The sequence below is a fragment of the Ictalurus punctatus genome, chromosome 15, assembly GCF_001660625.3.
Source record: "Ictalurus punctatus breed USDA103 chromosome 15, Coco_2.0, whole genome shotgun sequence".
In the NCBI taxonomy this organism is placed as follows: domain Eukaryota; kingdom Metazoa; phylum Chordata; class Actinopteri; order Siluriformes; family Ictaluridae; genus Ictalurus; species Ictalurus punctatus.
In genome coordinates, this window is record NC_030430.2 from 14,237,658 (window position 1) to 14,261,768 (window position 24,111).

The window sequence follows — 24,111 nt, forward strand, 5'->3', positions numbered from 1 at the left end:
AAAATAACATTTTCTTTTAGAAGAAAAGTTTTAATCATTAAGCATCATCATGGATCTAATTAGTTCCAAAAGGCTCAATTAAACACCACGTGGTTGTTCTATATTTATTACTAATTCCAATTATAACATGGAATATTGACTCAAAATCTTGGCTCCTGTAGCAGAACCCAGAACATTTGTGTGTGTGTGTGTGTGTGTGTGTGTGTGTGTGTGTGTGTGTGTGTGTGTGTGTGTGTGTGTGTGTGTGTGTCAAACAGGGCATATACATTTTATACACACATGCCCAAAAGGGTCGGGGGAAATTTTAGCCTCCTCACCAGGTTCACAGCAGGGACCTGGAACAGCTCTACCTCCACTGTGCTTGTCTCATCCTCCCTTCATCCATGCCTTTGTGTGGAACACATTCAAGTAGGACTAGGAGAGAATGTGATTTTAAAAAGCAAGGCGAAGTGCTGGTGAATTATTCACTAAAGTTCTGTGTGTTCCATGGGGCATGGTGCTGACTGGGTATAGCTCTTGTGGATTGCACGACAGCAGGGAGTCACACTCAGAGGGATTAATGTTCCATCTTATTTTGGTTAAATGCAGATGGCGGTCGTGCTGGTTAGTGAGCGTTTACACTGACTTCTAGGTGTACCATTGTGATTTGTTTTGTAATTCAGGTTTGATTCCCCCCACCCCCCACACACCTTTTGTCACAAACTCTATTAATCAGCGTAGCTCCTTTGAATTCGTCCTGGTATGGCAAGGAAAAGAAACAATTCAAATTTGCTGATGGATATAATTCGTTATAGATTAAAAAACAATACACAGGAAAAGAACATGAAATATGTTCAAGTACACGTCACATTATAACATCATTGATCATTTTTTCATTCCATGTTGGCCATGTTTACATGGACATGCTGACATGTCTGGTGTTAATATGAAAAAATCATTTTACGTTCACGAGTATGCCATGTTGTGAAAGTCTAACCTGTATGAACATCATGTAGAATCCACATACAACTCCTGAACACCTGATTGGTATTTTGTCATGACTGGTGCAAACAGATCAATGGCCGCTGATGCTGACATTTATTAGGCTGTGTCAAAGCCTCTGCATTGATATTGACACATGGATGCATCAGCCGCATAGCTCAAGAGGTAAATTGTCAATAAACGTAGAGAATAATGTGATTGCCTTCCAGGACTGTAGACTCTATGCACATCATTGCAGTGTACTGTGTGCAATACATGCAGAGCGTAAAATGTCCAGTCCTCATTTCCGATTAGGTGCAAAGTGACAAGCTAGAATCTTTCATCTAATGAAGAGGTGGCTATGTGTATGGCCCTGTTGTCATCTTTTGCTTTTTTTTTTTTTCTTTTAGCACAGTTAAAGGTGCAGAATAGAGGGAGAGAGAGCAAACCTTTTAGTTCATACACACAAAGAGATGATGTGATGTGATGTGTGTGTGCGTGTTTCTGAAGATTAAAGATACAGTGTGTGATGAAGATAATCTGATATTTGATGAAATGCATTATGATATATGGTGGAAATGTTCATAACAAAATGAACACTTTTAACTAAATCTAAAACTTTGGAGAAATGTTTCTCGTGATCTTAAAAACCTTTTGATCTGAAGGTGTATGATTAAATGTTTGAAATCGGTGTTGTAGAAAAAATATATAATTGTGCCAAAGTATTCATTTCTTTCATTAGAAAAGTAACATTTTATTTAAAAATATAAATATATATATTGTTTTAAATGGATGACTCCGAGTGAAATATTCTGAAAAGCAGCCAGTAAGTGTCCAGCGTAGGTGTGAACTCCTTTAATACTGTTTAAAAAGCATCTCAGGGAAATTCCACAAGAAATTGGTCAGGAAAATGACAAGAATACTTATCTGGAAATTCTAGGCAGAAAGGGTGTCTACTTTGAAGATACTAAAATACTCAATTATTTTGATTTATTTTGGATTTTTTTTACCACAACATAATTCCAATATTTCCATTTGTGATATTCCAGAGTTTTGATGACTTTATTATTATTCTAAAATGTGGGAGGGGGGGAATAATGAAAAAAAAGAATGAGTGTGTCTAAACTTTTGTAGTGTGTGTGTGTGTGTGTGTGTGTGTGTGTGTGTGTGTGTGTGTGTGTGTGTGTGTATAGAGAGAGAGCTAGAGAAAGAGAAAAAGAGTCATTGCTGTTATTATTATTATTATTATTATTATTATTATTATTATTATTATTATTAAATATTTATAAACATATAGATTATATACATTTTGTATTGCAGTAGTGCATTCATTATGCTATTTATTATTTATTTATTGATAAACTAATTATAGTTATATTAGGCTATAAATATAGCACAAATTGTTTTAATAATTATATAGCTCACTTTTTTATTAGATTTTTTTTATTTACCTGAAGATGTGTCTAATGTAATTTATGTTGTTAGTGCCCATAAAAACAGACGTACGCTTAGTTATAATCTGGTAATGTGTAATTTGTTATCAAAACAAAATCAAACGAATTTCGTTAAACGATCCACCTAAACGTATCTTTTCAGTTGAAATGTGTTGTCGCTTCACTTAAAATCGTTGCTGCAGATAGACATTCGAGTGCTTACCTGAACTTAATTTCGGTCTGATGTCTTCCTTTACACTAGTGCAAATGTTACGCACAACTTTTCCCCTTATATCTTCTTATACACCTTATATATACTCATGTCCTCATGTCTGCGACTTTGCTCTGTCCATGATTATGTATGTGTAACCCAATGTTCAATTTATTGAAAACTCTGTGTGTGTGTGTGTGTGTGTGTGTGTGTGTGTGTGTGTGCGCGCGCGCGCGCTGTTCGGGGTGTTTCTCTTCTCGGCTGATTCCCGTTTCTCAGGCTTTTCTCGCGTTCACATCATCGCCCACCATGCTGATTGTGGCGGACAGCTTACGAGGCCCCTCAAATTGTTCGCTCTTAACAATGGATTCTTTTGTGATCGTGTCCCTCTTTATTTTCTCAAACAATACTCGAGGGCCCTTCTGCTTCTACTCTTAGGAAATGTTTGCAAAGTTATACCTTTATATATATATATATATATATATATATATATATATATATATATATATATATATATATATATATATATATATATATATATAAAGAAACTAGAACGTTTCTTTCTGCAAAGCACTGTTACATAAAGGGCAGATTTCCTATGTGTAACACTTCCATGTACTGTGTTACCGAGTGCTGGGATACAGTATGCTTGAATAAATTGCATTTTATAACAACACTGTATATAATTTGTCGAATATGCTGCATTGTACATTAGGCTATTTCTGACATCAGGCTGTTTTTTGTCTCTAGACCTACACAAGCTGTTTATGCACGCAGGCAAACAGTTTGTATGGTTTAATAACTTAATGCTTTATTTATCTGCAGGTCTTCGGGTTGTTAAGAAACTGGACAAAGTGTAATAATGCAAAAGATGACTGCATTGTCTCATCAGTATTGCTATAGCATCATCTCATCATCTCTACATGTGTATGAGCATTAAGTTTGCTCTCTCTCTCTCTCTCTCTCTCTCTCCTCCCTCTCTCTCTCCCTCTCTTATGTTCTTTTATCATGACATGCTTATATATATATATATATATATATATATATATATATATATATATATATATATATATATATATATATAATGCACAGTGTGTGTGTGTGTGTGTGTGTGTGTGTAGCGCAGTTGCTGTTTATACCTATATAACATGGCATAGCCATGTTATTTAGCCTAATGCAAGTTACAGAGCATGCGCAGTAGCGCCTCATGGTTTTCCAACACCATACCTTTGTGAGTAGCCTATTTAATGTTGACTAACGGAAATCATTTTCTTGGCAAAGTGAATACAATAATTATAATACATTTTGCGATAGATTTGCAAACATGCATGGGAAAATATGATGATATCGCATTTACATTTTTTCTTAACTAAATTAAGGATGTATTTTTTGTGTGTTTGAGATCCAGCCTGCTAGCTAGACGTGTTGCGTTGTGTTTAGTTTTCCCAAGACTAGCGGAATGAATGAATCCATGCGCGTGCTATACCCTATATATAAGGCTGCATATGATTTCAATTCTGCGAGGTCCAGAGGCAGAATATCCCTAATTAATCTCGGTGTTAATTAGCCTACTTCTTTCCGTGTTACATGTTTATGTGTACCAAGCAGTCCTTCAATCAGAGAGAGAGAGTAAACTATGCAAGGATGATTTTTTAATATGCTAGCTGTGAGAAGGTGTACACCATATTTCCCAAAGTTCATGGGTGCATTTAAATGAGACCATTTTTCGCCATTTTCAAATTTGCGCTACGCTCCTTTAATTCAGGAAACAACTTTGCGCACACAGACCACGAGTCAGGTCCACCAGCAGCACCAATTCACCCTGAGCAACACAATGTTTAAAGGAAGTTTTAGATATCCACAAATGAATGTGTCAGATAGCAAGTCTGCCTGAGAGCATGCTGTTCCAAACTCCCAACACCGAGAAGTGTATTTTTCCCCTCCTCACCCGAGTTGAGCGGGCCACGCAGCGCTGGGGCCCCACTCTCCACGCCTTTTGTTGGCCCTATTGTAATGAGTGTGTGTTGGGATCGGGGGCGTAATGAGAGGGCTGCGACCCCCCGATGAGGTGGATTTGCTGTCCAAAGACCGTTAGACAGCGCCAGAATGAATGGGGGAGTGAATGTCATTGTAATGCAGCGGGACAGCTCCTCCTTCGCGCTGGTTAAGACCGAGAGGCCGCACTGACCAGAAACCGAGCTGGGAGAAAAACACTGCCTGCGAGCTCGCTACTTTTTCTCTTTTAGTTCCCTTTACCAATGTTTCCGCCATATTTCCTCTGTGTTTCGGGAAAAATCATGGCTGTCAGCTACTTTTGGGACACAGCACTGAAGGAGGTTTTCTCACAGGATCATCTTCCGAGCTCCAGGATTCGTCTGTGAAGATTCTAATAACTAGAAGAACCATTGAGTAAGAAAAGCAGCGCATTCTTGTTGGAATAGCTTATGTGTCGACTCAAACAGAATAATAGTTAGCCTATTTACTTCATATCATATCATATCATATCATAGTTACTTTAATAATGTTCGTATTGCTTTTAATTCGCTTATGGGCTTCACTGTGGGATACAAGTATATCATCATGAACAGTTAGTGTAGGCCTGTAGGCTGTAACTTGTAAAGAAAAACCCCAACGAAAAACATAAAGAAAAATGAATGCAAAGCAAATAATGCTGTATATTTACTAATGCGGGAGTCTGTTAAATCGGATACATAATAAATATTCTGGATGGGTTTTTTTTTCAGAGCCTATTGTTCCTTTAACTGTAGGTGGCAATTTTGAAAAAAAAAAAAAAAATCTTTTCAAAATAGTCATTCACTTCCGGGCCAGCGATGGACACGATGCTACTAGGATTCTAAAGCTTTATGGCGTATAGGAGTGTTCAGTCAAAGTTAACTCAGTATATTCTTATTCTTCTTCTTTTTAAAGAAATAATTGTGCTTTATTAATTACAGATATACTGGGCATGAAGTTGCTCGTTATAACAATGGAGATAAACAAACTGTCGGAGAAAAAGAAACTACACTTGTCACAAACACACCAGATAGAAGCTATGAAAAGGGATCCAAGAACAACATAAACACATGTGCTTCTGGAGACGATTTCAGGTTTTTTTTTGTTTTGTTTTGTTTTGTTTTGTTTTTTTAAATAGATGAGGATAAACAGGTTAACCTCGAAAAAAGAAAAAGCCCCAAACCACTTTTACATACAAAGTGATTAAAAAAGTAATAATAATAATAATAATAATAATAATAATAATAATAATTATTATTATTATTATTATTATTATTATTATTATTATTATTGCCATTATTGTTGTTATTATTATTATAAATATTGGCACTGTGTGTAGCAACTTACAGGCCTGCAAGTATGTGTTATGCCTTATATGTTATACCTAGGCTACTGTAAGAGCCGTATTGGTACATTTTGCAAAAAAATAAAATAAAAATACTTGTGACAACGAATAATGCGTGAGATCAGTAGTTCAAATAAATATTTCTATCTTGCGAAGTTACAGTTGCAACAGAAATGGCACCATTGCATTATATAAATACATCTCGCTGCTTCAACTATTTATACTAACAATAAAAATATTGAAATCTCCCAGCAAGTCTAACAACTAGCAACTTGTTTGAGTCGAACCACTAAAGGTGTTTCAGAAATTTCAAATTAACTAACATAAAACATAACTGTAACTACAATAAAACAATAAAAGTAAAACATAAGGATGGAGCCCCAGATGTGCACTAATTCTCCATGATGTGACAATGGAGGAAGACGATCCCAGCTGGCTTTCCACTCAGGCTTTCTTATGCAGTTTTTTTTTTAACTATAGCCATTCGAGGAAGAAGAAAACACCGAAAATTCAACACAAATTCCACAAGGAGGAAGATTATATGTACGATTTGATTATATGCTTTAAAAACAAACAAACCAACAAACAAACAATCAAAAACACTGTTTTTTACCCAAGTATTTGGGAAAACATTTTGTTGCTGTGTTTGCTGGAGTTTGGCATCTTAATCCTAAAAGAAGGGTGCAAAGACGCAGAGGCAGCTCATTTACTGCTCTATTTACGCACAATGGAAATAGTGCAATGCATTCCCTGCAGTATCTCAGGTCTAAAGGTGTGCACAAACTATAGCATATGTGTTCAAACTACACAAATCATCCCAAAAAAGCTAATATGACCCAAATATTGCTGTGTGTTTCGGTTTATTTTGTAAAAAAAAAAAAAATAATAATAATAATAATAATAATAATAATAATAATAATAATAGCTTAATTAAATAGCATAGAAAAACGTGTTTTAAAATATATGTATATATCATGCATTGAAATTTACAGTAATATTGTACACTTCATATAGGTCTAGCTCCTATCTGCAAAACGTCTTTCTCAAGGACACGTCGCTGATGAGGCTTTGGCTAACTGGGGAGAACGCGGCCTGGTGTGTGACGTCATCACGTCCCCATGTAATCCTTTTGCGTTGAGCCCAATCAGCAGAAGGCTGCGCGTGTCTGGGCCGGGAAGAGAGAACCTCTAATCCGCGAGACTGGATCAGAGCGGCTGAGAGAGAGAGAGAAAAAAAACACCCACCCAGGGCTGGAGCAAAAAAAAATCCTTTGCCGAGGACGGGCGAGATTAAAAAGGGATGGATCGGAGAGGACGCGGCCCAGTGCTGGTGGGGGTCTGCGGAGCGCTACAGTGCAGCAATGAATTTAACCGAGGATGCCGCAAAGGAGAGCTGAGCTCTATGGAAGGAAAAAGCAAATCACCGTCGAGACACCAGGCATAGAAAGAACGCAGCAGTCAAAGTATTGCAGCCCGAGCGTATTATTATTTTTTATTTATTTATTTATTTTTATGCTTTGTTTTGACGCGCGTTTTATTTGCAGGAGCGCGCGCGATTAAATTGGGCAGCAGTGAAGAAGGAACGCTACTATGCGCACACCGAGCAGGAGGGCGCATTTGCATAGACAAGCGGAGAGACTTGGACAAGCCATCGTATTCTTTCCCGGTACTGTAGCATATTTCCAAACGACATTCTGTCCTTCTTCTTTTTTTTCCACCCCTCCTTTTTTGTGTTATTATGAACAAAGGATCAGCATCGAGCAGCATTTTCAAAAAACCTTGGACACAGAACATATGAACGCAAACTCTTTTGATACCACGGAGCATCGCAATGCTGAGCGCAAGAGAAAATCTCTTCTGCATCCAGCGACCTGCTTTATTCTGCATCGTTCCCTCTGTGACCTTGTGACACTTTGCGCTTGATTTAAATAGCCTACCCCTGCGTGGACTGAAATGTGTCGTGATATTTCACACCATCTTTGTTTTGAATGTTGCAGGATATGTGGTTGTAACGATCAATTGATGCCCTAACCGGTTTGCGTCACTGCTGCGCTTGCATTCATACTAAAGTTATTTACAAAAAAAAAGAAAGAAAAAAAAGGAGGAGTGTGTGTGGTGCTGGGAGGGTGGAGGTGTGGGGGGTGATTTTAGGGGAGGGGACGAAACAGTGCACTGTAATGTCCATCCAAATCCAGGGAAAGCGCTCTGCTAGAGGCGGTGCTCGGAGCGCGAAGTTCGAGCGCCTTGTATTCTGTGTGGTCGGCTTTAAACGGAAAGCTTGGTCGGGTTCTTGCTCTGCGTGTTCACAGCGGACCTTGATTTAATGTCCAAACAATTAAGGCACGCGGTGAATGCCAAGAGAGGAATCTCCTGAGCATCGTGTTTCCTCCATTCTGTCGTATTCCGCGCGAGTTGACATTCGTAATGCGCACGACGCCAATGACAGTCATCAACATTTCAGCGCGCCTACTCATGTTCAATACAGCTGCGGGACGATAACAGGATATCAGCTTCGTTACTGCGAGGCGTTCAGTAACAGATCAAAATAATGGCTGTATTAGGGGTTATTTTCCCTCAACGTTCACAAGGAAGAGCATCACAGGCCTTGCGCTTCATTGTGGTTTGCTCATTTTGCGCAACCTTTATGTGCAGGCCCGAGTCTTCTCCTTTGTGCAGTGAAGGTCTAGCAGAAAATGACTACATGTGCACTTTGCAAATGTATCCACATAACCAACCGAGGCTGTAAAATGAAGACAATAGCCTACAAATAGCCTACTGTGAAAATTAATCTTTAGTTTTAAGCTAGTTTTCGCACATCACAGACAGATGCGTTTGCGTATGCGTCAGCAGGCCTTGCTATTTGTGGACTAATAAATATATCCCCGTGTGTCTTGGTTCAAAAGAATGTACAGTGATTATGTGGGGGAAATATGGGGATTGGGGTAAATAGCACAGGCTACCCAGGGTACAATCAAACGACATTAGCATATGTTGCAATGTGACAAGTTTGAGCTTGCTTTGTGTGAGTGCGCCACCTATAGAGTCCATCGGTAACAGTCGTATTTAGAAACACGCCATTTAGTAACTTCCTTTACAGCAATCAACGAGTTAATGGGCTTTTGTTTTGCCTATTGTAAAAAACAAACAAAAAAAAAAACAAAAAAAAGCGGTCTTTGCATAACAGTTCATATAGGCTAGAGCTGCACGCTATATAGAGCTGGTCCTGAATTCATATCCATGAAAATTCTGTCTATTAATGAAGAGAAATTGTAAAAGGTCTATGGGAATGTAATTACAGTTGAAGTATCACGTTGCGCAGTGGCATTTCTGAATCGGAGATCCTAGGGGGGGAAATATCTGCTTGTTGTTTTGTACTTTTAATGAGGCAGTAGCAGATCATTCAGTATAAATTACCGCATTTGGTGTTTATGCCTGTCTCCCTTTAAGGCTTCTGCTTGTCCTACATGGTACAGTCTGTTCCTAACATCTTTGCTGAGGAACAGCATGTTCCAGCCAAATGCTGCTCCAGGTGGTGAAGTAACAAAGACAAAACATGTTACAGGCAAACAATGGGCTAAATACAGTGGAAGAAGTTACTAGGCTTCATACAGAAATATTTTATATAGTGCGTATTTTAATATAGTAATAATGCACCAAATGACTAAATGTTAAACACTATACAAAAAAAATAAATTAAAAAAAAAAAAAAAAAAAACGACAGGATTTGGACATGTATAGGCAACCAAATAATTAGTTATTAGAAGTTCAGGTAATCCTATGGGAATTTATTAGCCTATATATCATATATGTGTCATTATTTTACTCTTAAGATACTCTTAAAATGGATTAGTATCGCATTAGTGACTGTCCACACAGGATAACAGTGTCATCGCGTGTTTATTGTTATTGTGCTTGTGTGTAAATAATGTCACATTTGTATAGAGTTGCATTATAGAGTATGCATACTGGTAAGTATTGTGCAAAACGATATATCGATATATGTGTTATTGTTTGATTCTGTGTCACTCACTAACAAATACAAATAAATGTATCAATCTGTTTTGTCTTGTGCTTCCTGATCGTACACCTGGATTATAATCTTGAATTTAGTATACTACGGAGCTGTTTATTCAGATAGGAAAATATACAGGCTCTTTTAGTATAGCACAGTATTAATTTGGCCTACTTCTGCTTCACGGATGAAACGGAAAGGTCGGTGTAAAGACTGTATTTCCATTGGAACTAAGTTGTTATTTTGTTTGAACTCTATCACAATTTCACAATAAATTTGCCTAAATTTTCCAGTGTAAAAAAACAAAACAAAAACGAAATATCTAGTAAGCTTAAATGTAGTGATCTACATTAAACTGACAAACATACAGCATTGTTAGAGGCCTGAAGTGTAACCCAGCCGCGCTAGAAATGTATAGAGACACAGCCGAAAGTCTAACTGAAACACGGAAATGTCGCTGTAGCTCTTTAGAAAACATTTCAGAAACAGATAAATTCACACCGGACAATTTCTATTTGTCCTGTATTAATGTGCAAAGCAGAAACCTGTTGGTCAGTGCGACACTAAGATCTATTTCCGTGACAATATTGTATATACAATATGTTTATCAATAAAGGTGTTGTTTAGTACAGGCCTTTTCCTTCCAGAGATTATTAGTTTGAGATATTAACACTATATATGCTGTATAAATGAAAACAAATTCAAAACCAAAATAGTGACCTTTTAATTAAAGGATAAAATTCTCGGACGTGTACTGAGAGTGTTGTAGACTCGGGTATGATAGGTCAGGGCCTATCTTTCCTTCAAGCATCGTACACGTTCAGAAATATACGGTAGCCTACTAAACGGTACACCCTTTGGACCTTTTATATGTATATTTTATCCAGAAAGATATGTAGTGTACCATTGACTTTTACTCTGAAAGGTAATTAAGGACCAATTATGTATCTTAATTATTTTTTAATGTTGGCCTACACTGTATCCACATTTCAAGGTGACGCATACGTATTAGAGGTACAAATATGAGTTTACAACGATACAGTTCAACCCCCTTATCCATGAGAGTGTAAAGTTAAATTAATCCCTGGAGTGTTTAATGAGATGCTCACTCTATCATTTGACGATTGGCTTTGTGCTGTTATGTATTCTGGAAACTCAACACTTAGTAGGTTAGGGATATTCTGAAGTGCTGTGATCATATAGGATCACGACTATTGTGTTATACTGGATGAATTGCACTTGCGCTCAGCTCTTCAGAACAAGTGGCTTCTGTTCGCAGACTTTAATCATACATTATACATAGGCCATATAAACGGGCGATTCCAAGTTGAAAGAAAGCTGGGTTAGCAACGTTTCAAGCATTTTATCTTGGAAACAAGTAGCTATTTGTACCAGATTAAATTGCAAGCGGTATTTCAACACGAGTTGATATGCTGTGCACCTATAAGGAGAATTGGATTGACAAAATATTATTTGGAATTTAATGTGTCAATTAAGGGAAAACAATAGCTATATAATAGTTTTACGTGTAAATTTAATTTAACTTGTGTTTTATTATTATTATTATTATTATTATTATTATTATTATTATTATTATTATTATTATTACTATTATTATACTTGGATTTTTTGTGTTGTCTACAAATAATTAACGATAATTTATAGCCGGACTATTGTTCATTAAAGCAGAGATGCATATGAACGCACTCATTCAGCACCTTGGACAGCTCAAAGAAAATCCTGCTCTAGATAGCCAATAAAAAATACGCTTTACTTGAACACAAATCATCACCAAAATCATCTTTATTATCCTAATCAAACTAAATGATCCGTTTATATGTAGCAGTGCACAAACATGTCAGTCACACATTCATCCATTTTGTCTATAAACAATAAAGCTGAGGTGCTATATGCGCTGTAAGCTGTAGTAGTAAACGGAGCGCGCGTGACGGTGAGCAGCGCCACCCTGCGGTGTTTACTGCTCTACAATAACTCAGACTAGAAATCGGACATACATTATGTATCTGATAACAGCCTAAGAAATCCCCATTTATTAACTCTATGGAGCCTGATACATTGTAAACCTGGTGCGTCTGGTGATAGAGGCTATAGATAACACCCTGAAGGCAATGCGTTTTTAAAAATATAATAGCCTAATACTATAACATTTATAATAATAATAATAATAATAATAATAATAATAATAATAATAAGAAGAAGAAGAAGAAGAAGAAGAAGAAGAAGTTTTCCATCAAGAGTGTAGCTTATTCTCTCAAGTGTTTCCCCGGCTCCACAGTGACCCTGAAATGCAATATAGGTAGTCTAATGGATGAATAAAGAATGAATAATCAATAAAAATATATATTGAAAACACAGTGTAGGCCAAATTTATAAAATACTGCAACGTCAACAATTCCTCCTCCTCCTCCTCCTCCTACTACTACTACTACTACTACTACTACTACTAATAATAATAATAATAATAATAATAATAATAATAATAATAATATAAATAACGTGTGCACAAGCAAGGATCTTATGAAGTTTGCTTGGATGAGATTATTAAATTTGTGGTCATCCACCACTAGAGGTCAGTAGTTTACAACACTATGATGCCTCTAGTGCACAAGTTCCCAAGTGCCCTCCTCATTAACAGACCTTTTTGAGGAACACTGCGTGTGTGAGCAGGGAAAACACTAAAATGTGCAAGACATGTGGTACTCCGGGACTGGGGTTGAGAACCTGCACTCTAATATTTAATTCAGAGGTCGTTTGAGTCAATACTGTTACATGATAAAAGCAAATCTTTATAACTGACATTAAAATGCATTGTATGTCATTATCTACAAACATATACAATATAACAATCCAAGTCTCTAGGATTTAAGGTGAAAGACTTTTACACATCAAGAAATGCACTTCTTTTGTCTACCAAGACTGACAATGCATGTAAGTCTAAGCTTTAAACTTTGTCATGATTTACACAAACTGAATGCAGTTTTCATATGAGTTTATTCTGCATCTGTAATGACTATCACCATAGGTTCTATCGGTTACACTGATAAGTGAATCTTTTTAAGTTAAGAAAAACATGACCTGTATTTCGTACAATTTCACAGTACATGTGACATGTGCCGATTTAGGGGTTTTGTAAATGTTTTTCATAAAATTGACAAATTGCTATTGAAGTTTATTATACACTATGTGTTCTGTGGTTATTTCAAATGACAATTAGAAAAAGTTCCTTCCAACATTTTAACAAGCCCTGTTATTCTCCAAAAGTCATGTGTGATGAGGTACCAGTAATCCTGACCCCTTCTGCTCTCCCAACCTGCCTGGTCCATCCTGATACCCTACTTCTGTTGAGTTCACCTGAAAATCACTCATTGCTGCTGAGGATGGCCACACATGAACAGCCTAAAGATCACCATGTGATTACTGTGGATGTTATCACATAGAAACCATAATGATGGCAGTGGATGTTCTTACTTGCCATGAACAGTTTTGAGCTCAAGTCTCAATCACTGAATAGTTGATAACGTCAACAAAATAGACTTCAAGTTAAAACTAAAATGATTTCAGAAATGAATCTGATGCTCATATGCATAAGTTGTTCAAAAGCTCATAGGTTCCTGTTTACACAATTTCACTATATAGTATACTATATTATCCTGATGATAGAAGCCACTGCCATTAGGGAATACTGTTGCCATGAAGGGGTGTACTTGGTCTGCAACAATGTTAAGGTAGGTGGTACGTGTCAAAGTAACATCCGCATGCATGCCAGGACCCAAGGTTTCCCAGCAGAACATTGCCCAGGGCATCACACTGTCTCCCCCGGCTTGCCTGCTTTCCATAGTGCATCTCTTCCCCATGTAAGCGACACACACACACACACGCACACACACACACACACACACACACACACACACACACACACACACACACACACACACACACACCCAGCTGTCCACATGATGCAAAAGAAACATGATTCATCAGACCAGGCCACCTTCTTCCATTGTTCCATGGTCCAGTTCTGATGCTCACGTGCCCATTGTAGGCGATTTTGGCGGTGGATCGGTCTATGGAAATTTCATTTTAAATTGACATTTTTTTTAATTTATGGAAGTTTATAATCTAGTGTCACCCAGATGAGGATGGGATCCCTTTTAAGTCTAACTCCTCTCAAAGTTTCTTCCTCATGTTGTCTCAAGGAGTTTTCCTTGCCACCATTGCCTCTTGTTTGCTCATTGGGGAGAAACTTATAAATGTAAAATTTATATTTTATAATTTATTAGCTCTAAATGCTAATGATTGGCTGGGATAAATGATGTTTCAGCATTGTACCTGTTGTAGAGTGAATTACATGCTGAATTAAGTGTACACAATAATTTTATTAAATACAAGCAGTTTTTTTTTATTAGTTTTTTTTTTACATGTAAAGGACAAACACTGTGTCTTGTGTACATTCAAGCAGTACAACAAAGCTACATAAGCAGCAGTGTATTGGGTTGGGGATGATGACATCCTGCCACTTGATGATGCTCTTATTTCAGTTGCATAACACTTGATTGAGGCCACAAAGCAGAAATATGGTGTTGAAAAAAAAAACAAAACTTTGTAGAACCAACACTACCTGATATGTCACCAATTGATGTAATCATGTTTAGTCTTTATGTAAAATGATGGTTGAATAGAACATTTCTGATATTTAAATGATTTTTCTCTAAGTAATGTGCATTTTATGACATATCCAGGGTGAAATGAAGTGAAAATGACAAAGGTGGAATTTACACTGGAATGTACCTACAGGGTAGAAACATTGAAACATGAGAGACAGGTAGACATAAAGATAGACAGAAAAAAACATGCATATAGAGCCTTCTCTGTAATAAGTATTTGAGGATGAATTACTGCTTTCTTGTGCAGGTTTTTTTTTATCAGGATGCATTCTGCATGTGTTTCGTTGCAATGTCATCATTATACTGCTAAAATCAATATACATATCTACTCTATTCCCAATAGTATAGCTATCATATAAAAAAAATTAAGCCACATGATTATGCAAATATTTTTTGTTGTGGGACTGTGAGTGATCAGTGTGTGCTCCAAGGTTTACTGTACAGAGCTTTCCGACTGAGATGTGATTTTCTGTTTCCTGTAGTTTAGATTTAGGGAAGACCAGACCATCTGTCTCTGGCTGAGTCTGGCCAGGACACAAGCACTGTTACACACACATACATACACACACACACACACACACACACACACACACACACACACACACACACACACACACACACACACCTAGACTATAATTCCAGACAAAGGGGGAAGATGGAAAGGAAAAGGGAATGCAAGAGAAGAGCTCACAAACCATAATAAATAAAAGCGGTTACATAATAAACTCCCTCCCTTAAATTTTCATACACACAACTACACCCACAAATATGGAACATGTTGTCTCTGAGAGGCCAGAATATCCTATGTACTATGTAATATATCAACACTTCATATCTCCATATCACGATTCATCATCTCCATATCAGATTAAAAAGGGTACTAATCTGTACCTTTACTTGTCACATGGGTGGTACACATATTTGATATTTTTAGCATGTGTATCTTTTACCTGGAAAGATGTAGGCCTAATGCACCTTTATTACTCTAAAACTAATTAAAGGTACAATACTGGTCCTTAAGGTTACATTTGGTGGCATAAACCTTTTTTTTAAATTATTATTATTATATATTTTTAAAGTACACTACATTCACAATACCATGTAAAATATACACACAAAGATGTACAATTAAGGGTACCACACCACTGACAAGGAATGGTACAGTTTAATACTGTTTTTTTTTTTTTTGTTTTTTTTTTTGTTTTTTTAAGTGTGTATAGATAGCCTATTATTTATAGTCTATATTCAGACTCCCATTTGCACATGCCTTCTCGCTCTGAATAAATCGAGTGGGTTTTTTATTGTCATTCATCTATTGCATGTATAGCCTACACTGGAAGGAAATAGCATTTCTTCAGGACTATGGTGCAACACAGAACAGTACTCAAGACTACATAAACAGTGTGAGACTGTAAACTGTAAGCTATTGAGTAATGTTTCAGCAGAAGTATAGCAGTGTGTAGGCTAATCCCAGGGAATTAGAGTGAGATACAGCAGACTAAATCATTCCCCAGATCTGTGTCAGCCACAGATCATGACTGAAAACTGAAAGCACTGACACACAAAACAATGCTTGAACAATTTTATAGCTTATACACGCCTACTCAGGAAATCCTTATTTAAATAACAAAAAAAAAGTGAAGTTATACATAGCTTATTCAATAGACGTTGTTCATTTTGCCTTTGAAATCTTAAAAAAAAAAATATATATATATATATATATATATATATATATATATATATATATATATATATATATATATATATATATATATATGACTTTGCACCAGCGGAAGTAAACATTCATAGTTTACTCACTGAATGCTCTAGTAGTCTGTATATTGTGGGGCGTGGCCACTACGGGACGCGGCGCGCGCAGTGATCCGCAGCGCTGATTGGATGGTTGAGATGCATAAAACGCTGCAGTTCTCTCCAGTCAGCCAGTTGCTGTCACTGTCCCTACTCAGTGGTGTAGTGTTACACAGTTCACGCGTCGCTGGAGTACAGCCGGAACACGTGAATGATATTTCGAAGGAGTCAAATTCACTTTTTCATATAATTTGGTCTCGTCGAGAATGAAGGAGAGGAGAATAAGCGAGCCGCTGGAGGTCCGCTGTAAACTGGTGTTAGTGGGAGATGTTCAGTGCGGGAAAACGGCTATGTTACAAGTCTTGGCAAAGGACTGCTACCCCGAGGTAAGAGATCAACTAGTTTCTGTTTAAATCTGACATTTTATTGCTCAGTCAGGTCCACTGGAAATGTATATTAAACTGCAGATTAATAAGAAACAATATGCAACAATTTTTATTATTTATGACCACTTTTTCCCCCTCAAACATGTATCTAAATGATCAGCATAATAATAATAACAACAACAACAACTACAACGATGGTGATGATGATAATAGCAGCAGCAACAACACTAATAATAGTCATAAATATACAGATGAACAAATACATGAAGAAAACTAATCTAAATGCAGATTAAAGTAATGCTTTAATGCTTTTAAACCTATACTAATAAACACAAACCATTTAAAAAAATATTCTTCACACTACAGGAAAGAGTTCCTGGATTTAAAAAAAATATATATTTTTTTCTTCTATTTAATTCTCTAGTTCTTGAGAATTAACTAGAGAAGAAATAATATATATTTTTTGAGAACATTGTCAAAAAAGGCCTTTTCGCTTAACTTTAACACTACGGTCTCAATAAATCAAAAATGTAGCTATGTTTAGGATTTATTTTATCAACATACTGTAAATGTGCAATGTTATAAGTTAAAGTGACTTTAAAAAAAAAAAACATTTGCAGTTTATTACTCAGCCTAACTAATTCATTTAGGCAGTTTTGTGGACATGATATTCAAGTGTATTTTGAATACAGAAGCCTTTTCCCTGTACACAAGCATCAAACTGGGCATGAGAATTCCTGCTCCAGACTGAACTGAAATAATCCTGGATCTTTATTGTGATTGCTTACAGACGTACATCCCGACAGTGTTTGAAAACTACACGTCAGGCCTGGAAATAGAAGAGCAACACATTGAGCTCAGTCTGTGGGACACATCAGGTGAGAAATCTAAGCTATACAGCTATACATGTACAGCTGTATTTACACTTATGGTCTACAGTGTGATGAGTGATTCTACGATTGGGGTGCTATTCGTGTCCCACTGATATTTTCAATTATATGTGTAATATAAAAGTAAAAGACATTTTAAACATAAAACAATGTGTTCACAACGACCAGTGTGCATATTTCAAATAAATAACTTAAAACATAAATAAAAACTTATTTAAAGCACTTAGAAAACAGCATTTTTACCTGAAGTACACTGTAATGTGTGAATCCATTTAACATCTACTGCTTGAACCATCTTGTTCCATTAGTTTTCAAAAATATTTGGAATATTTGAACAGGACATTTGAACATGTGCATTTCGTGAAGATCATGGGAAGAAGAAAAGTCCATTCTCTCATTTATTCTATATTGTACTAGTGTCAATGTTAAAAGCAAATCATATATAAATAAAGTAACATTAATAACTAGATTATTAAATTATTCATTTGGAACATGGATGCTAGTTAATCATATTCTGTGTGTTTGCTAATTCTACACTAAAAATTCAACCCTGTAAAATGCAGCCATTGGAAATATTGAGAATGGTCAAAGCAATTTTTGAACTGGTAAATGCAGGTTAGAATAGAATAGATGCTTAAATTAATGTTGAAACATGATTTAAAAAAAAAAAAAAAGTGGCAAGAGCCCAGTCATGGAATCATCCTTATGTCAAGCTGGACACAAATGAGTGCAGCTCCTTATAGGTTACTTTATTAATTCATTAAAATGCATTTCAGGTAATTGTTTGATAATCTGCATTGACACCATCGTTATGGGATTAGATTGAGCCCTTGACCTCAATCACACTGATTTAAAGCAGATACAAGCACTATGCCCTTAGATGTCATGACCTCACTTTCTCCTGCGTTAATAGTGCTTTGAACTGACCTCTTACTCGCATTCAAGAACTGATCTCCTGATCAGTGTTTGTAATTGGAGAGTGTGAAAGCAATCAGCACTCATTTACTTAACCATGCCTTCATTAGGCCAAGTAAACTTCATTAATTACGCATGGAATCATTAGTAGATGGCAGTTTGGTGGAATATGGGGAGACTGGCAGTATCACACACACACACACACACACACACACACGCTGTCTTAGTTTTTTAAGGACCAGCTAAATGTCCTCAAACTGTCCAAATTCATTATGTATTCCTATCAGGAGATATTCAGGCCTCACACATGGCTACACACACATACACACACACACACACACACACACACACACACACACACACACACACACACACACAGTTTCTCTGTAATTATGACTAATAAGTCTTACTAATTACAGCTTGGATATTCTCATCTGTCTTACTCAGATGCCTCTACTTGCATTCTTCACAGTCCGTAAAGGATTTTGCAGAGTGTTTTGTGTTTTTTGAGTGTTGCAGCCAAAAATGCTTGATTTTGCTGCAGCTTTTTAAAAAGTTTTTTGTGTTTGTTTTTTCCCTTAGGACACTACTTGAATATTCGAAATGGCAATGGCACAAAAGTTTTTCGCATTGTCTTTTGCAGTGATGTTTATTAGTAAATGAGATCTTTTAGGTGCACTCATGTTCGACGCACGTGAATCGAAGAGGGCTTTGGCTAAATTGCGTATTGTGATGACGTCACACGAAGCGTCTTGGCCCAAATATGTGGAAAATCTGCAGTAATTTTCAAACACTGCAAGCTCCGAATATTGCAGAGTTTGCTTGATTTAGCATTCATTTCTGCGATCGCAAAATCCTGGAGTGATTTTGCTTGCAAATCAAATTGCATGTATAATGAGAGGTTGTGGATACTTTGGTATTGCGACAAATTGAAACCATTTGAAGTCTCTCTTAATGTACAGTATGGTTGCATGCACCTGCTTAAACTAAGGGCCCTATTAAGCTATATTGTACATGCTGTGTATTTTGTGATTTTATTGTAAATAAAAGGTGGCACGGTGGTGCAGAAGTTAACTTCTGGGTTTAGTCCTTTGCTTGGGTTTATGTCTCTGCTGAACTGTACATGTTGTCCTTGTGAGTTTCCTCCAGTTTCATTACTGGAGACATTCTCGCTGTGGTTGCTGGGACTATGGTTGCTGCTATGGCCTTAGGACTGCAATTACCACATACAATTTTGCACTCGTCTCCTTTAGTGAATAGTGGACTAGTTCAACAAACAGACTTCATATAAAAACCATAATGAACTTTCTTTTACTTTCACACTATCCGTTGTTACCCAGATGAGGAGGGGTTCCCTTCTGAGTCTGGTTCCTCTCAAGGTTTCTTCCTCATATCATCTTAGGGAGTTTTTCCTCGCCACCGTCGCCACCGGCTGGCTCAATAGGGATAAATTCACACACTTAAAATCTGTATCCTGTGTTTATATGTTTCTGCAAAGCTGCTTTGAGACAATGTCCATTGTTAAGTGCTATACAAATTAAATTGAATTGAATTGAATTACAATACTATATGCTATTTAATGTTAATGTGTGTGTGTTTGTAATGTGCTGCAATAGACTTACCGCCATAATATATGGCCTATGGTCTTTTTTAAAATAATTTTTTTATTGTTAGTTTTAAAAGTGTGGCATTGCTCATGTAGGTTCTCCGTATTACGATAACGTCAGGCCACTCTGCTATAGCGACTCTGATGCTGTGCTGCTCTGTTTCGACATCAGCCGACCTGACACTGTTGACAGCTCTCTGAAAAAGGTAAATGAGGCCAAAGCATAGCTCTAAATGTGTTTGTTATACAGTGTAATATATGTCCAGTTATGACTGTGCTGTCCTTTTATAGTGGAAGACAGAGATCATGGATTTCTGCCCCAACGCATGCATCCTACTGGTTGCCTGTAAGACAGACCTGCGCACTGACGTGTGCACACTGATGGAGCTGTCCACGCAAAAAATGGCCCCGATTTCTTACGAACAGGTCACTTAGTCACACTCGCTTAATTGATAATGCTTGATTATTGCTTGATCTGTCTATCTATTTATGGGCCTGTCTGTCCATCTATCTTCATTCATTTTCTTATGGCTCTATCACTAGGGGTCATCACTAGCAAAACAGGTGGGAGCCGAGGCATATCTGGAGTGTTCTGCGTTTACGTCAGAGAAAAGCATAGACAACGTGTTTCGCTCAGCAGCGCTGGCTTGTCTTGACAAACTTCAGCCACCTATCAAGCCAAGTCCCGCCCACCGGAAACGCCTCCTGCACCTGCCCAGCAAGAGTGAGCTTCTGAGCTCCTCCTTCAGCAAAGAGAGGACCAAGAGTTGTTCTGTCATGTGATCCAGACTTTCTAATTCCTGAGACAGATAAACAGAAGGGCCGTTTTGAAATGAGACAAGAGGTCATGACCTTTGCTGTCCCCTCCCATCTCTACACACTCAATGTTTTGCCTTTTCAGTCCATCCCATTTCTTCATCACAAAGAATGGAAGTCGAAGGTTAACTGATTCTTTTAAATACACAGGTTTACAACTTGTAATTGACATGAACCTCATGACCTGTTTAATTGAGTGTGCTATTTTTTAAATTTATTTATGGTGCATATGTATTGGAGAGCTGAGCCATCCATGCATTTCAGCTGTATCCAGAATTCTTCCTGTGCAGGCTCACCAGACATTTAATAAAAGACGGGATTAATTGGTTATCTGGCCATGTATGTAAAAGAGCATGACAGAGGAAAACGCTTATGTGATTTTATTGGAGGACACAAACGGGTAAGGGGCATAACTGGGGAAGTTTTAAAGAGCAGCTATAAAATTGACATTGATGGAGTGCGCAATCATATGTAGGAAGATAAAGCACGCTGACTTCTACTCTGTCTCTCATATACATGCACAGACAACTGTCTGTCTATAAATCAGATGATTAACGAAGAGAACAGATAGTTCTTGGACCGTTCTTGAAATGGCGTGAACAACATGCGGGAGATATTGTGATGGCGGTTCAGTTTGGATGGGGCTTAACCTTAGAGTAGCTGGACCTTGGACCTTAGATGAGCGTGTCAGAGCAGGACAGAAGAGATTAGGGGGATTAATTGAGGAGACAGGATGACATTTTATCCCAGACAAGTCTGATGAGAGATTAGATATAAGGTAATCCTACTGAACGTGCCTGATTATCTGGCTTACCTTTTTAAGGCTACCTTCTTTTCATTTTAATGATCAAATATCTCTTGAATTGATGTCTTGTAGTAAAGAGCTCATTTGGACTTTCAGCGCCTGACCCAGAGTGTGTATTATTATTAAATTCAATACAATTTCTAAAATCTAGTGATGTAGCCACTATCTCTATCTGTATCTGTTTAATATTCCAGATATACCTGTCCGTATTTGGATTTAAACCAAAAGTAGGTGTGGTTTTCAGTGAGACAGTGCAGAAAAACAGTGTAAAAAAAAATGGAGCACTGTAGAAATACCAGCATTGTCAGCATGATCTGTCATGTCTCCTCAATCAATTCTCCTCACTTCTTCAACCCAGGCGTTTTTTTGTTTTTATGTTTTTATTTTTATTTTTTATCTGCTATCTGTATTTCTGCACACACACACCTGTAGTCTCAACCTGTGAACTCAAACCCTGTGAACTCAAAAAGTGCACCTCCTATTCACATCTGTATTTGTGTATCTGTTTAGGACACACATCTGTTCAATCCAAATAATGTATTCATATTCGGTTACTTACCTGTGCCAAACTATAGCTTTGATAAGGAATTTTGACTTTGTTTGGGCTGACTTTGTTTCATGCATATTATTTCTTGTTTCTATTTGAAGACACTTCTTGGAAACCTGATCAGTCTAATGAAGTAATCTTTATGATGTGTTCAGTTGCATTGGGGAAAAGGTGTCTTTCCCCCAGTAGTCCTCATAAAATAAAATTGAGTAACAGCCACAGTTTAATGGTAACATAATGAAAAACATACAGTGACTATACCCTTTGGAATCCACTTGTAAACCATATATTGATTTTTATATCAGTTTAACAAGATAAATAGCGCCTGACTCAGCATCTGCCAGCCGATAAGATCAGACACTATCAGGACAGAATGGTGTGAGTGCATGTACTTGCTATATTGCACAAGCAGACATTAGTCTTAACAACGCACAAGCTGGGCCTACTTTTTCATCTCTGAACAAGCACCCAATTCTGTTTTCTTAGATCTTTGCATATTTGTTTCCTCATAGACAGTTAAACTCTCTGTTGCCCAGTTTTATCTGTTGTATGAATGGACAGGTAGTCTCTGATACTGCAGATCTAGTGGTATATTTGATACATACACCCCTTTCTGCATCATACTGAAGACCCATACAACTACGCAGAGTGCCAGAATGCCGCAGTGTTGCCTAGCAACAATCAAGGATGTACGGCACTGCTCAATTTCATTATAGCGTTAAAATACAAACCTATACCTGAAGCTATAGTGAAATACATATGCTCCCTGAGAAGTTCTTGCTCTTTGAGCAGTGATAGACTGAATATATTATTGTATTCATGTGTGAAGTGTAGCTTAAAATGTCATGTGTCTAGTATTATTGTAATTTATTTTCAAATGTTTTTCTTAAGTATCTGTGATTTCTCTCAACTGGTTTCATTAAAAATGGCTTTATTGTGTAAATTCAGATTTTATCATGTGTTTGTGCAGACTTTAGGATGATTCCAGCACTGCGGTAGATTAATAGATCCCCTTCCTCCACAACAGTGAAGCAGAGTGTACCCCCTGGGGTTTGTACACTGATGGGTCTAGTGTGGATGATGTGTTTGTCTCTGTGCCACTCTCTCAATATAACAGTTCCACACATCCAAGCAGCTCCCTGGGGTGCAGCAAAATTGTATCCTGATTTCCAGTGTATTACATGAAGATTGCACACACTGAGTAGCTCACTTATTCTTTCCAACCATGCTTGGGAAATTAGCATTATCAAATGTCCAATGATGGTCATTTTGGTCTATGCTAAAACTGTCATGAATAAAAACATTTGATGTTCATGACAATTATGACATAATAACATAATCGGGGCTGAGTATTATATTTTCTTAAATCATTCATGAGCTTGAATATTGACACTGCCACTGTTTGGGCCCTTAAGCAAAACCCTTAACCCTCTCTGCTCCCGGGGTGCCACATCATGTCTGACCCTGTGCTCTGACCCCAGCTTGCTAAAACACTTGGATATACACAGAAAAATACTTTCCCTCGATTATACTTGTATATGTGACAATAAATGCTGTCTTTTTTGGGATTTTTCCCCATTTTACATTTACATTTTACATTTATTCATTTAGCAGATGCTTTTATCCAAAGTGACTTATAAATGAGAAAATACAAGCAAACACCTATTTGGTCATTTGCC

General features: G+C 37.2%; 1 protein-coding gene across 1 annotated transcript; it reads left to right on the forward strand.

Annotated features, from left to right (window-relative positions):
• The first annotated feature begins 16,610 nt into the window (after nt 1-16,610).
• rnd1a (Rho family GTPase 1a) lies at nt 16,611-22,552 on the forward strand. Its single transcript, XM_017486452.3, has 5 exons — nt 16,611-16,853; nt 17,644-17,731; nt 20,361-20,470; nt 20,556-20,690; nt 20,808-22,552. Exons 1-5 carry the CDS (start codon nt 16,734-16,736, stop codon nt 21,045-21,047), a joined length of 693 nt encoding a protein of 230 aa, XP_017341941.1. The 5' UTR covers nt 16,611-16,733; the 3' UTR covers nt 21,048-22,552.
• The last annotated feature ends 1,559 nt before the right edge of the window (nt 22,553-24,111 follow it).